Source organism: Dendrobates tinctorius, unplaced genomic scaffold (assembly GCF_039654945.1).
Source record: "Dendrobates tinctorius isolate UK_male_01 unplaced genomic scaffold, ASM3965494v1 ptg000030l, whole genome shotgun sequence".
In the NCBI taxonomy this organism is placed as follows: Eukaryota; Metazoa; Chordata; class Amphibia; order Anura; family Dendrobatidae; genus Dendrobates; species Dendrobates tinctorius.
In genome coordinates, this window is record NW_027361698.1 from 34347501 (window position 1) to 34362603 (window position 15103).

At 43.8% G+C, this 15103-nt stretch overlaps 1 protein-coding gene across 2 annotated transcripts in view; it reads left to right on the top strand.

Annotated features, from left to right (window-relative positions):
* Positions 1-15103, top strand: part of BLTP1 (bridge-like lipid transfer protein family member 1) — a 451393-nt gene that overhangs the window by 351766 nt on the left and 84524 nt on the right. For both annotated transcript variants that reach the window (XM_073572011.1, XM_073572012.1), the window contains 5 exons: positions 633-756; positions 843-952; positions 2177-2267; positions 2703-2768; positions 12739-12980. In XM_073572011.1, coding sequence (XP_073428112.1) covers positions 633-756; positions 843-952; positions 2177-2267; positions 2703-2768; positions 12739-12980 — 633 coding nt within the window. The remainder of the gene's footprint in view (positions 1-632; positions 757-842; positions 953-2176; positions 2268-2702; positions 2769-12738; positions 12981-15103) is intronic.

Consider the following 15103-nt stretch of genomic DNA (forward strand, 5'->3'; position numbering starts at 1 on the left):
CAAGAACCTCCGCTCCTCCATCAAGGATCTTAAGATGGGTCGTCATTTCATCTTCCAACAAGACAACGACCCAAAGCACACAGCCAAGAAAACCAAGGCCTGGTTCAAGAGGCAAAAAAACAAGGTGTTGGAGTGGCCTAGTCAGTCTCCTGACCTTAACCCAATTGAAAACTTGTGGAAGGAGCTCAAGATTAAAGTCCACATGAGACACCCAAAGAACCTAGATAACTTGGAGAAGATCTGCATGGAGGAGTGGGCCAAGATAACTCCAGAGACCTGTGCCGGCCTGATCAGGTCTTATAAAAGACGATTATTAGCTGTAATTGCAAACAAGGGTTATTCCACAAAATATTAAACCTAGGGGTTGAATAATAATTGACCCACACTTTTATGTTTAAAATTTATTAAAATTTAACTGAGCAACATAACTTTTTGGTTTGTAAGATTTATGCATCTGTTAATAAATCCTGCTCTTGTGTGAAGTTTGAAGGCTCTAACTTATTTGCATCTTATCAAACCTGCTAAATCTGCAGGGGGTTGAATACTACTTGTAGGCACTGTATATATATATATATATATATATATATATATATCTCAAGGGCGTTTGCTAAGTAGCTGTCATTTTCAATAAGGAAACTTGGAGCAAGTGAAGGAACCATAAACCAGGAAATTCAGCGTTATCAACAACTTGAGTCCGTGGCGGTTAATGATATCCGTAGAGATGTTCGGAAGAAGCTGCGCAGATCCAGTATGAGGGTGAGTTATTACAAATGGTCGTCATATATTGGGAATATGTAAAATTATTGAAAAGGTAATAAGACTTCTCTTTTTTATGATTAAAGGCAGCTTCACTGAAGGATAAATGGGGCCTTGGATATAAACCAAGCTATAATCGTTCCAAGAGCATCACTGCATCGGGAAGACCACCTCTAAAAAGAACAGACAGAGCAAGGTAAGTTATTAAATATTGCAGTCTGGTATTTTATCGAAGACCTGTCAATGCTATTAAGATATCTTTCTATTTATAAAATATTAGGCTGTGTGCACACAGCATTTTTTTTAGCGGATTTGCCAATAAATCCGCTATAAAAACACTAAAAATAAGCTTCCCATTCATTTCTATGCATTTTGCACTTTTTGTGCATATTGATGCGTTTTTTACCGCGAAAAAACACTTTGCGGTAAAAAAACGCAGCATGCTCATTAATTTCGCAGATTTTTCCGCATTTCTGGCCATTTCTATGGGTCTGGAACCGCGCGGAAAAAAACGTGCGTTTTTTGCGCGGAAAAAAACACGCGGTTTCTGGGAAGGGAGTCCGGTTTTTAAGCAGAAATTTTCTGCTACGTGTGCACATAGCCTTACACATTTCCATCTATCAAACAGAAAGGTACAATGGATACTCCCTATTCAGAGCACAGTGAAGAGAGAAAATATCATCCTTATCTTTATCTCTTCCTTCCACTAACATTTCCATATATTGTGAAGTTCTATTAAAAGTAATACAGTCTGGGGAGAGGCAGCAGAAGTAAAATTAAAGGGGTTCTAAGCTTTAGGATATGTTCATATTGCACTTTACTTTCATGTCAGTGGCTGTATCGTGGCTTAATCTGGAAAATAGCATTCATACATATGCGCTGATTGGGCCATTGACTGTAATGATGCAGATGGAGTCGGACATCATTTTCTGCTGCGTCCACATATTTGAGGCCGGCTGCCCACCTCAATAGCTCCTTCAGCGGAAATGTCCAAATTCCGTTTTCCAGTGTTTAAGACAAAAGACCTGACAAAGCCACTAATATAACAGTAAGGAGCTGTGTGAACCCGGCCTTATACATTATTTATTAGAAGGGTCTTTCTATAGTACACATATCACAAATTGTCCCCCTGCTTGAGAACCCCAGTGATCAGCTGTTACCGGAGCTGAAACTCCAGCCAGTAGTAAGCATTCAGTTACCTTGTAGCGCCATCACAGGTGCAACTATGCATTACTGAGCTACCATTCAAATCAATAGGTTGTCTTTTATTTTGCGTACGAGACACAGGAATGACATTTTGATAGATGCACAAATCAAAAAACAGATATCTGAAAAATCAAATTGATCCAGATTTCGTTTGAGCAAAAAAGGATGTGTGATTATGGCCTTACAGTGATCAGACTTTTTTTCCATTATACAGCTCAAGATTAGATGGCGAAGAACTTCCTGAAATACGTGTTGAAGCGGCTTCGCCTGCTGGTCCCAGAGTGACCTTCAACATTCAGGACAGTGTAAGTACCACACTGAGGCTTGCACGGCAGAACGCCAGTTCAGTATCATTTCTGTAGTAATCAGTTGTGCTGCTAATGGGATTTTAGAAAAAATATCTCTATACTGTAATTTTATAATGAACTTGTGATGTCAAACACAAATATAAGATGCATTATCAGTCATCAGATAAAGGGTATGGATCGGGTCATTTTTTTGCACCTAATATGCAGCAGTGCAGATAAGTGCATTATAGCGCTCTGAACGGTAAGTTTACTATCAATGCCAATTAGAAAATATCATCCTTGATTTTAATGCTTCTGACATATATGCAGTGTACAGTGCCTTTGGTCATATATGTATGATCTCCTTCTATACATCAGAGCTGTGATTTGGTTTCTGTTGCTTAATTATAATTATCTAAAATCTATTATCATTTTTTTCTTCTTTTCAAAAAGTTGAATAAGAGAGTTTTAGGATTTAATCATCAGTCTCGATATTCATGGGAGGAAGGGTATTTCAAGGTATTTGCAAATGGAAAACTGTCTTGTAAATCTACTCCAACTTCATCCAAATTTTACTCTCTTTGTTACATGAAACCAAAGCAGATTGTGCAACAACTCTTCTCATTTAATGCTGGTTCAAATTTCAGATTGATAACTTTAATCACAAACTCACTTTATTAATTAAAAATATATGTTCTTTAAGAAATGATGTGCTGTGAACACTTTCTGACCTGGCAGTATCAGGAGGAGTCGGTGTATAGTTTTGTGGGAGAAGTCCCACTAGAAGTTTATTCATTTCAATCCGGCTACTTTTGGCTCAGGGTCCAGTGGACACTAACTGACAATTGATGAGGACCATCATCTGGACCCTTGAGCCCAGAATATGCAGGTATTAAAATATAAGTTTTACCAAGTATTCTCCCACAAACCTGTGTGTCACTCAGATCAGCTCCTCCTGCTCTATACAACATTCTGTCAGAATATTTTTATGGTGCTCAGTCCTTTTAAATTGGATTTCAATTTTGGAATTTTGTATGATCTAGAAATCACTCTTAATTTTTTTCAACAACGAACTGCTCAAAGTTTAAAGTATTCATATTGTTATAACACACAGTCTTCAACAGTGATCTTGAAACATCAAGAAGGAAAAGATGTGGAATTATGATTATTAGACATGTTAATGATATGCAATTTATGTAATGTATTATTATTAATTAAAAAATGAAGCCAAAATTTCCAAAACATCTTGATTTTAGCAGAAAAAAGGATGAGAGTCATGCATACAAATACACACACTTACACACCTTGGCATGCTATCATTGAGGTCATTAATCGTTGTCTGAGGAATGTTCACTCTCTCTGAATGAACTTGAATATGAGAGTCATCAAGATTCTCTGCTGGCCCATGTCGTTTCCAGACTTACCTCCGGCTATCATTGCATCCACGACAGAATGCATCAGTGAAGAGGACATACCTCCAATCCAAGTTTGGTTTTTATCTGGACACCACATGGGCAACGAAGAAGCCTACAATAGGGACCAACACATTGGTCCTATTATTGGAAATATCGTGTGGAGTGGCATAATGTACGGAAGTCGGACTCCACTAGACTTAATTTCAAGTACACGAACAGCTTGATTTGATGGTAGAACTATTGGTATTGCCATTTCTTCAAAGTGTCTCAGGAGCCATTTCTCAGCACTGTAGTGCCAGTCCACATGTTGCTACTGCAAGCAACCTCCGTGGCTTAAACATGCTACCATGGCCTACAGTCTCTGGACTTTTCTCCTATCTAGCACTTCTGGGACATCAGTGGTCAGACAAAATGCAAAGGAAGCTGCCAGCAACGGATCTTGATGATTTGTGTGCCCAAATTAATTCAGTTTGGCAGAACATTCCTCAGACGATTAATAACCTCCTTGACAGCAGCCAAGTCAATTATGTTTGCGTATTTCTGTGTGTGGCACTCATACATGATACTGAATAAGTCAAGATGTTTTGAGATTTTGCTTCCATTTTTTTATTAACATGTCTATCGACATGTTCCACAACTTTTCCTTCTTGTATCTCAGTCTCAATGTTTCGGAGTATATAGTGAGATATGTGTGTGTGTATATTCATATGTATGTGTGTTGTGTGTATATTGATGTATAGACGTGGACAATCTTGTTGGTACCCTTTTGTTAGTAAGAAAAACCCACAATAGTCACTGAAATAACTTGAAAGTGACAAACTTAATTTTCTATTTAAATTTCCGGAATATCAGCTAATGAAAATCAGCCATTGCTTTTGAATTGTGGTTCAACAGAAACATTAAAAATAAAGAGAATATGGCCCACGCCATTAACTCACTATGCAGTTCACACTAGACAGTGTAATATATTGGCTATAGGAGGCAAACGGTGCAAAATTTTTTTTTTTTTGAATCAGATCTTTTTTATTAAACATTCAGGAATCAATACAGAAAGAATATGACATCTTATATAGCTAGTAAAAATTACATTGAGAGCAGATATTATTTAAAGGGTAAAACTCTTCCTGTGTAAGAATAAATAAAAAGAAGAAATCTCAAAACACAGATATTTGCATAAAATTGAGCCTATAAACAACATGGCTCCACAAATAAACAAAAATCAAAATTATACATCAGTGCCTCATTTCAGCGGGAAAACCATCCCCGCCAGCCGCGCCACTCCGCATCATATTTCGCCCCCCCCGCATATCAGGTCCAATCCACCCCAGCCCCCTCCCACCGCGCCACTCAAAATCTACTTCGCCACAAAGGGCACTAGACTTTATTTTCACCCCCCAAGCATCCCCTCATCGCAAGCACAACAGCAACTGGTCCAACATCGCATCCCGTACCAGTGCGCCCGAGGGGAGACCCGGTGACTCCATCCATGGCTGCCAAATTTTGTAAAACTTTCTTAATGCATTTCTTTTTAAATAAGCCCCCCTTTCCAATCTGATGACATTATTTAGTTTATTTTTAAGCTCTGACAATGTTGGTGGCATAGGATCCAACCAATGATATGCAAGTATCTTTCTTGCCTGATACAGGATGCGTGCTATTCCCAGGGCCACTGCAGAGTCCGGGTCAACCCCCTCCTCCCACAAATTCAACAAACATAGACGAGGTGACGGTCGTATTGTGATATGGTATACTTGGGCTATGAGTCCCAGGGTCTGCCTCCAGAAATCCCCAATGTGCCCGCACTCCCACATAACATGCATCAAGTGGGCATCATCCTGCCCACACCTAACACATTGTGTATTGGGCCTAAGTCCCATTTTAAATAATAAGCTGGGTGTTTTATATACCCTGTGAATGAGATATATTTGCGAAAGCCGCTGGCACTCAGAAACCGCCATTTTAGGGACCTGTTCTAGAATATCGGACCACTGGTCCTCCGTCAGGGGGCCATCGTCCCGTTCCCACTTATTCTTAGCAGCAGTCAGTGGATATGTCTCCAGATGGGCAGGCAATAATCTTTTATATAATTCAGAGATAAGTCCCCTAGAAGACTCAGATGTAAGCAGCATATGTAGTGTTTGATTATGTGTCACTATCACCGGATTTGTCCTTCTCTGTTTTTCCAATGCATGTCTTAGCTGTAAGTACTGATAAAAGAAGACGCGCGGGAGGTGAAATTCTGTTCTCAATTGTTCAAAACTCTTAAGAGTATTATTTTGCAAAATTTGTGACACCAGATAAATCCCTTTATCTTCCCATCTTCCGAACCCCACCAGCTTTTTGATCTCTTGCAAATCCGGATTTCGCCACAATGGCCACAATCCCGTAGGCCCATTTATCTTCAAAAGAGACTTACCCCTATCCCACACCCTGAAAATCATAGCCAACGTGGGGTATCGTGCCCCATTTATCTGCCGTCTTCCCACCTCCAACCGGCACCCTGGATATTTCCATACCGATCCTTCCCTCACAATATCACCACCATTGTCACACGCCCCGTCTCTACCCCAACCCTTAAGATGTTGCATCTGGGAGGCCATAAAGTATATGAATGGGTTTGGCACCGCCAATCCTCCCTCCTCCTTCCCTCGCAGCAGTATCTCCAAGCGAATCCTAGCCTGTTTTTTCTTCCAAATTAATTCCCGGAATAATGTATTTATTTTTGCAAAAAAGTCCTTACAGATCCACACCGGAGAATTATGTATCAAATATAATAATTGTGGCATCATTACCATTTTGATTAAGTTAGATCTACCAATATTCGACAACGGCAGGCGACACCAAGTATGTACTTTTGCTCTAAATCGCTGCAACAGGGGCTCCAGATTCAGAGCCCGAAAATCCTTCGGGGCAGGACTAACAATTATACCCAGATACTTAAACCTCCGAACTACAGGGACCGGTATCTGCAAATCTGAGAAATCCGCCGGGAGAGGGTCTATCGGCATTAAAGCTGATTTGGACCAATTAATCCGAAGACCAGACCTCAGCCCAAATTCTCGAATGACCTCCATTGCCGGCAAAATCGAGGAATGTACCTTATCTAAATATAGAAGTAAATCATCCGCGTACAATGATATCCTCAACTCCACAGTTCCACATCTGAATCCCATTATTTCTCTGGACTTCCGAATGCAACTGCCAATGGCTCCACCGCAGTAGCAAATAGCAAGGGCGAGAGCGGGCACCCCTGTCTAGTACCTCTCCCAAGAGGAAAAGACTCAGAGACCCTGCCATTAGCCCCAACCTTCGCCACCGGCGAGCCATATAACAGCCTCACCCAATTTATAAATCTGTGTCCAAAGCCCATTTTCCGAAGTACCGCCCACAAAAAACCCCACTCCAGACTATCGAACGCCTTAGCGGCGTCTAAGGACAAAATTGCTCTTCCCCCCAACTCCCCAGAACTATGTTGAATCCCCAAGTATAGTTTCCTAAGGTTCATAGATGTGGCTCTGCCTGGGATAAATCCCGTCTGATCCTTCTGTATAACAGATGAGATAACTCGGGACATCCTATTGGCGAGTACCTTGGCCAATAATTTAACATCTGTTGATAATAGGGAAATCGGGCGATATGAATCCGGAACCTCTGGATCCTTTCCGGGCTTTAATATTAAAACTATCAAAGCTTCCCTCATAGATGGCGGGAGGACCCTCTGCCTTTCAGCCTCTTCAAATACCTTAAGTAGCTTAGGTAGCAGTAAGGGTGCATAGGTTTTGTAAAACTCGCCAGGCAGGCCGTCCGTTCCCGGAGCCTTTTCATTTTGCATCTGACCAAGCGCCTCCTCCAACTCCTCCAACAGGATGTCCCGATCCAATGAATCCCTATCGCTATCAGCCAATGCAGGGAGAGAGAGAGCATCCAGGTACTGCTCAATCTCAGTCTCCGTGAGACTGCAATCTGATGTGTATAGTCGCATATAATACCTCCTTATCTCACTCACTATGTCCGCACTGTCTGTCACAAGACCACCCGAGTCCGTTTTTAGCCTATTGATATATGAAGATCCGTCCTGTGCTCTAATGACCGTGGCCAATAAATGTCCTACTCCCTCCCCCTCTATAAAATATTTTTGTTTGAGGAAATAACGTTTATTTGCTGCCGCCGACATGAGGCTTTCCCTGAGCGACCCCTGTGCCTTCTCCAAAGCTTTTTTAGTTTCCTCTGTCGGGTTGAGTATCACCGCAGCCTCCGCAATAGACACCTCCTGGATCAGACTCTGGGTGTAGCGTCTATTTTGGCTTTTCCGTGTGCATATTTCTCTAATATATAAGCCCCTGACATAGGCTTTCATGGAATCCCAGACTATGTGTGATGATGCAGAGTACTCATTAAGTTGAAAATATTCTAGAATGGCATCATGCAAAGATCCCCCTATAAGCTGGATCCAGAAGGGATTAAGCTTCCAGATAGGTCTAGATAGGGTGAGGGGGTGTCCCCATGAAAGTGTGACATGTAGCGGCGAGTGATCAGATACACTTCTAGGCAGGTAGGCCACCCCTCGTACTTATGGGGTCATGAGTGTATTCCCAATGGCCAGGTCTATCCGTGACATAGCGTGGTGGGAGCTAGAGCAGCAGGAAAACTGTCTGGCTGTGGGGTTTCGGACACGCCAAAGATCTACCATACCCAGCTCCACTAACGTTCTAGCAAATGAGGTTGAGGCTGCATCTTCTGATATGTTTCCCGAATGCAACTTATCCAAATAGGGATGCAAATATGTATTAAAATCTCCTATTAGAAGAGTCGGCGCAGGGGGAAAGGAACCCAAAATAGACCAGATTCTTTTTACTGGTTCGACTGAATAGGGCGGGGGGATGTACATGGCAACCAAAATAAATTGTATACCGTATAACGTGCAAAGCAAACATACAAATCTGCCCCCAGGGTCAACCACTGATTTAGTACATGAGAAGGGGATGGACCTGTGCACCAGCACACTGACACCCCGCGCATGGGTCGAGTACGTGGAATGATATTCATGTGAAACCCATCCCTTTCTTATCCAATGAATATTATCTTTCACCATGTGGGTCTCAGACATACACAGGATAGCCGGGAGAAATTTCTGCATATTAGTAAATATAGCACATCTCTTATTTGCATCCCCGAGCCCCCTAACATTCCACGCTACAATATTAAGTGATATCGCCATAAGAGCAGACTAAAAAATGAGAAATCGGAGCATACTCCACTCCCGAGGGAGAGAGGCAATCTCCACCATCCCTCAGTACAATGAATTGGGTGACACGGCTGACGCACATCACATCCCACAGAACAATTAGGGAATACAACAACAAACGAAAAAAACAAAGGAGGGAGAGGGAGCACTGCACACCAGTGCACAGCGCCCCTACCCCCAAACACAAGTGTAACTTGCACATTTCTCTCAAATAGAGAGAATCAGGGCTAGAAAACTCGCCCAGAGTCCATGCAGGGAGAAGGGTCCACAGCTTGTCACTGTAACGAGTGTCCACAGCAATCCGGTCAGCTCCCGCCCTGAATCCGAAATGGAATGAACAGTAGTAATTATACCAGCATAGCGTCCTAGACAAAAAGGAGTAACAACACCTGGTGGCGAAAAAAGGGAGAACTTCAAGTATTCTTCCTCCTCATGGACCTCTCATTAATATCCAGCCAGGACAGCGCCATTCCCGCCGTATCAAAAAAGTGCGTTTCTCCATTCACATCAATCCGCAGTCTAGCAGGGTACATCATGGAATACGTCACCTGTAAGTCACGTAGGTGTTTTTTAATCTCAATAAATTGCGCCCTTTTACGCTGCACCACCCGGGAAAAATCAGGGAAAATGGAGACTTTCCTCCCATTAATAGCAAGTTCCTTAATGTCTCTGGATCTGCGCAGGATAGCATCTCTATCTTTAAAGTGTAGGAGCTTGAGCAAGATGGGACGCGGGGGTGCTCCAGGCGGGGGGGCACGCGTAGGGACCCTGTGTGCTCTCTCAATAGTAAAGAATGGGGACAAAACATCTTTACCAAAGGTGTCCATTAGCCATTTTTCAAAAAAGCCCAGTGAGTCAGTCCCCTCCGTCCTCTCCGGAACCCCCACCAGTCGCAGATTACTTCTACGGGAGCGGTTCTCTAAATCATCCACCTTGTTCAGCAGTATTGTAATATTTTGCGTGGCTTTTCCCAGCTCCCGTGTTATTGGTGGCAATTTATCCTCCGTCGCACCAACACGCTCCTCCAGTTCCCCCACCCTGGCAGTCACCCCCCGCAGCTCTTGTTTAATACAGGCCATGTCCTTGGTGACAATCTCCATTTGATTACTTAGAGTGGCCAGTGTGGTATTGCAGGAGTTAATTGCTGCGAGGATTTCTCCCAGCGTGGGCTCAGCAGTCACAGACTCCGGCTGCTCCCCATCCCCCACTCCTTCCTCCTCCAGCACAGGCCCCTGTGTCTGCACGTGCCGGGCTGAAGGGGGGCCCAGTTTACTCACTGTTCCCTCCCTGGAGAGATGATCCTCCAGCTCCATGCTGCAGCCAGCGTCTGCCTCAGTCTGTGCACTGGGCGATCGAGCAGCAGCAGGAGGCACCCTTGCATATCGTTCCAGCCTGCCAGCAGCTCCCACCGATCCACTACCGGCCGACTTGTTGTTTGCTGGCGCCATCCTGGATGTAGCAGAGGCGCGCCCCGGCGTCTCCTTATCTTTTTTACTGCTGCGGTTCGACATGGCCCAAGGATCCTCCGCTGTCTAGACGCCCAGGGAGATATTGCAGCCCTCCAGGTCAGTGGGACTCGTCAGCAGTGCCGGTAATCAGGATTTATTGTCGGATCCGGGCAGGAGCTCTCTCACTCCACGTCCTCCCTACATGAGGTCCAGGCCACGCCCCCGGTGCAAAATTTTTAATGAAACACAATTGCAAAAATGATTTTTAGGTCCATTTGCATGCATTTAAGTTAAAAAAAAAAATACTTCTGAATAATAAGTGCAACTGTAGGAACAGGAACATCAATCTGTTTGCAGATGGTCTTATAGCCTTTACCTTTTAACATGTTTGTCTATAATTTTAATTTATTATCTCCTGAGACAACTCTTTCTTCAGCTTTCTTTGGTCCATGTTCAGTGTGATACACCACCGTGATACCAAACAGCACAGCATTTTCACCTTTTCAATAGGCAAACTGAGTACATGTTTGTAGGTGGACAAACCCTGTAAGGTCTATTGGACTGTAGTCAACCTTCCTGGATGTGGCTGCCATAAGAAGATTAATGTCAAATTGAAGAGCTGGAAATTATGAATGGTAACCAAAGCGCCCAAAGCAACTTCCAAAGAGATTAGAGGTAAATTTCAAAGTCAAAATTTATCAGTGTCAGATCTCACCAAGCAACATTATCCTGGCCAAGGTGAACTTCATGGAAGACAGCTTAGGAGAAAACCACTGTTGAAAGTACATATTAAAAAGTGAAACTAGAATTTGAAAAAATGCATACTGACAAGCTACAGAGCTTCTGGGAGAATGTACTTGGGACAGAAGAGACAAAACTGAAGCATTTTGTCAAAACATCATCTCTATCATCACAGATGCAAAAATTAAACTTACAAAGAAAATAACATTGAACCTACTGTGAAACATGGAGGAGGTTTGGTGGTTTTGAGGCTGGTTTGCTGCATCTCGCACAAGGTGTCTTAAACCTGTTCAAGGTACAATTAAATGTCAGGACTATCAAGACAATCTGGAAGCGAATATGCTGCCCATTTTCAGAAAGCTTGGTCTGAGTCGCAGTCAAAAAAATGCTGGCACTACCACTACACCAAGTTACAAGGAAAAAGTAGGATCAAGCAAAAAATGAAACAGCTGTTGCTCATTCCACTGATTATTATGATTATTTATTATTATTATTATTATTTATTGTTATAGCGCCATTTATTCCATGGCGCTCTACATGTAGGGAGGGGTATATATAAAAACAAGTACAATAATGTTGAACTATACAAGTCATAACTTGTACAGGAGGAGAGAGGACCCTGCCCGCGAAGGCTCACAATCTACAAGGAATGGGTGAGAATACAGTAGGCGATGTGTCCATCTGCAATACTGTGATCTAAATAAAGTGGATTTTATTGAAGTTACCTGTGGTTAGTGCGAGATTGTCCACAGAGTGGAGTATGGGCTCATAGGCATTGTAGTTAACCCATACATCGTGTGCGTGCTGTAACACAGGAGATGAGTGCCTGAGGAGCTGCATGTTTTAGAACAATTTTTTGGGCAATTGATGGAGGTCTCAGGATGTGACTCACACTGATTGGCTGGATGTGTACAGAGTGATAATATATGAAAAGTTAGGTATACTTTACATTACACCACATTACTATCTGGTCCGCATGCAGTGCTCTATATGTGTACGTTACCACACATATTTCTATATAGAGTGATTTCCTAAGATCTCTGTTCTAGGACATTTCTGCACTTCTGTTAATCGAACAAATGAAAGCATTTTCTAAATTTCATTTAATTAAATTTCTTATAGGAAATAATGAAGTGTACAGTATATGTCTTACTGGCACCACTGTTGGTCTACCACACAACTATATTGCAGTTTGATCCGTAATTGGGTCATTCAGCAGTTTTGGATTCCCATAAATTTGTCATGAACCCCTGAACCGGTTATTAATGAGGTTGCTGTACACTTTTCTGCTCGCGTCTGCATGAATAATTTCTTATCACTAATCGTATTTGATTTTCAGGCAATCTTAATGAATTCGTGTTCCATCTTGTTTGGCTCCTTGTTTACTTGCTCTCGGTGGCTGGTCTTCATTCCTATGCGCTGTTTGGAAATGTCTCATTAATCGCCATGTTCTCACATTTACATCGCTCACAAATCAGTGTTTGTTATAGCGGAGATCTGTTGGGGCTTGAATTGCTGCTGCTTTTTTATGTAATTGCTCTATTTCATCACTAGCAGATAGTTGCTTAAATGATGCCATGGGAAAAACTTAAGTAAAACGTGTTATAACTGTATTTTGTTATGTTTTCCCTTTGACACAGTTTCCAGAGGAGGTAGAGGCTGATCTGTTGTCAGTTTCCATTGATGGTCCATCTCATTACTCATCCATTAGTGATGGTTCACATTCCGTGTTCAGTTCCCCCAACACCCCACAAGTTTTTTCACCAGGCATTCCTTTCCAGACCGAAGAAAAGAGAGAAGACACTACTTCTTCATCATCAGAAGATTCTGAAAAAGAGGAAGATCATGATAGAGAAAAGATGTATATCTACAGGAGACCGCAGTAAGTGGCCTTGATTCAGGTGCAAACTAAAAAAAGGTATTTTAAGCACAAAATAGGTCAGCTGAGTTTCTTATTTTTCTGAATCTATTGTTTGAGTTTATTAATGCAAGTTTGCCTTTTTTCTAGTATATAAGTGGATATATCAGCATGAAATGCTTCCCAATGTGAAGGCAGTCTATTACAGCTATACTCTAGTAGCCAAAATGACACAAAAAATGTTATGCTGTATGTCATGAGGGGCATGGAGAGGTGGTGGGAGTCATGAGGGACAGGGAGAGGTGAAGGAAGTCATGAGGGACAGATAGAGCTGAAGGAAGTCATGAGGGGCAGGGAGAGTTGGTGGTAGTCATGAGGGACAGGGAGAGGTGGTGGGCTTCATGAGGGACAGGGAGAGGTGGTGGGAGTCATGAGAGCAAGGGAGAGGTGGTGCGAAGCATGAGAGGAAGGGAGAGGTGGTGGGAGTCATGAGAGGAAGGAAGAAGTGGTGAGAGTCAGAGGAATGGAGAGGTATTGGGATTTATGAGGGGCAGGGAGGTGAGGGGAATGCATACATAGCAGTCTTTCAATTAGTATCCTGAGAGGTAATGGGAGGAAGGTAGAGGTGGTGGGAGTCAAGAGGGGCAGGAAGAGGTGGTGGAAGTCATGAGTGGCAGAGAGAGGTGGTGCTAGTCATGAGGGGCAGGGAGAGGTGGTGGGAGTCATGAGGGGGGGATGGGAGAGGTGGTCGGAGTTTATAGACATCAGTGTGTAATCACTAACCTAAGGGACATGAAGAGGTGAGAATAATGCATACATAGCAACCTTTCAATTAGTATCCTGAGAAATAATGAGAGGAAGGGAGAAGTGGTGGGACTCATGAGGTGCAGGGAGAGGTGGTGGGAGTCATGAGTGGCAGAGAGAGGTGGTGGTAGTCATGAGGGGAAGGAAGAAGTTGAAGTCATGAGTGGTAGGAGTGATAGTGAGAAGCATAAGGGGGAGGGAGATGTGAGGGGGGGAGGGAGATGTGAGGGGGGGAAGGGAGAGGTGGTAGGGGTTTGTAGACATCAGTGTGTAATCACTACTCTTAAGGCCCCGTCACACTAAACGACGCACCAGCGATCCCGACAGCGATACGACCTTGTCAGGATCGCTGGTACCTTGCTACATGATCACTGGTGAGCAGCCAAAGAGGTAGCTTCACCAGCGATCAGGACCAGCGAGGACGCTGGTATCTAAGGTAAATATCGGGTAACTAAAGGTACTGTCACACTTAGCGATGCACCAGCGATCCCGACCAGCGATATGACGCGGTCAGGATCGCTGGTGCAACGCTAAGTGGTCGCTAGTGAGCTGCCACACAGGCAGATCTCACCAGCGACATAGCAGCGGTCGGGGGTCGTTACTTACCTGTCAGACGAGGCGATCCTGACGTCCTCACGCCCGCGTCCACGCGCCGCTCGTCGGCGCCACAGGAAGCCCAGCAGGAGGCTGACGACGAGAAACGATCCAGGACGTTCTCGCGCGATCAGCGATAATCAGCGGGGGGGGGGGAGCCGATCGGAGGTAAGTATCAGACATAGCGACATCGCTAGCAATATCGCTGCTGCGTCACAAAACCAGTGACGTTATAGCGATATCGCTTAGTGTGACAGGCCCTTAAGCACGCGTCACTTAGTTACCCGCTGTGTACCTTAGATACCTGCGTGCTCGCGCTAGGACACTGGTATCTAAGGTAAATATCGGGTAACTAGGCGCGCGCGTCACTTAGTTACCCGCTGTGTACCTTAGATACCTATGTGCTCGTGCTAGGACGCTGGTATCTAAGGTAAATATCGGGTAACTAAGCGCGCGCGCATCACTTAGTTACCCAATATTTACTTTGGATACCAGCTCCCAGCACCAGCACGCAGGTATCCAAGGTACACAGCGGGTAACTAAGCTCCGCGCGCTTAGTTACCCAATATTTACCTTGGATACCAGCTCCCAGCATCTGCTTACAGCACTGGGATCTCGCTGATCGTTGGTCTCCCACTGCCACACGCAGCGATGCGTGCTGGCCAGCGGGAGACTAACGATCAAAAAACGGCCCAGAACATTTGTGCACAATCAGCGATACCCGGCGGGGGGGGCGGTCGCTGATGCGT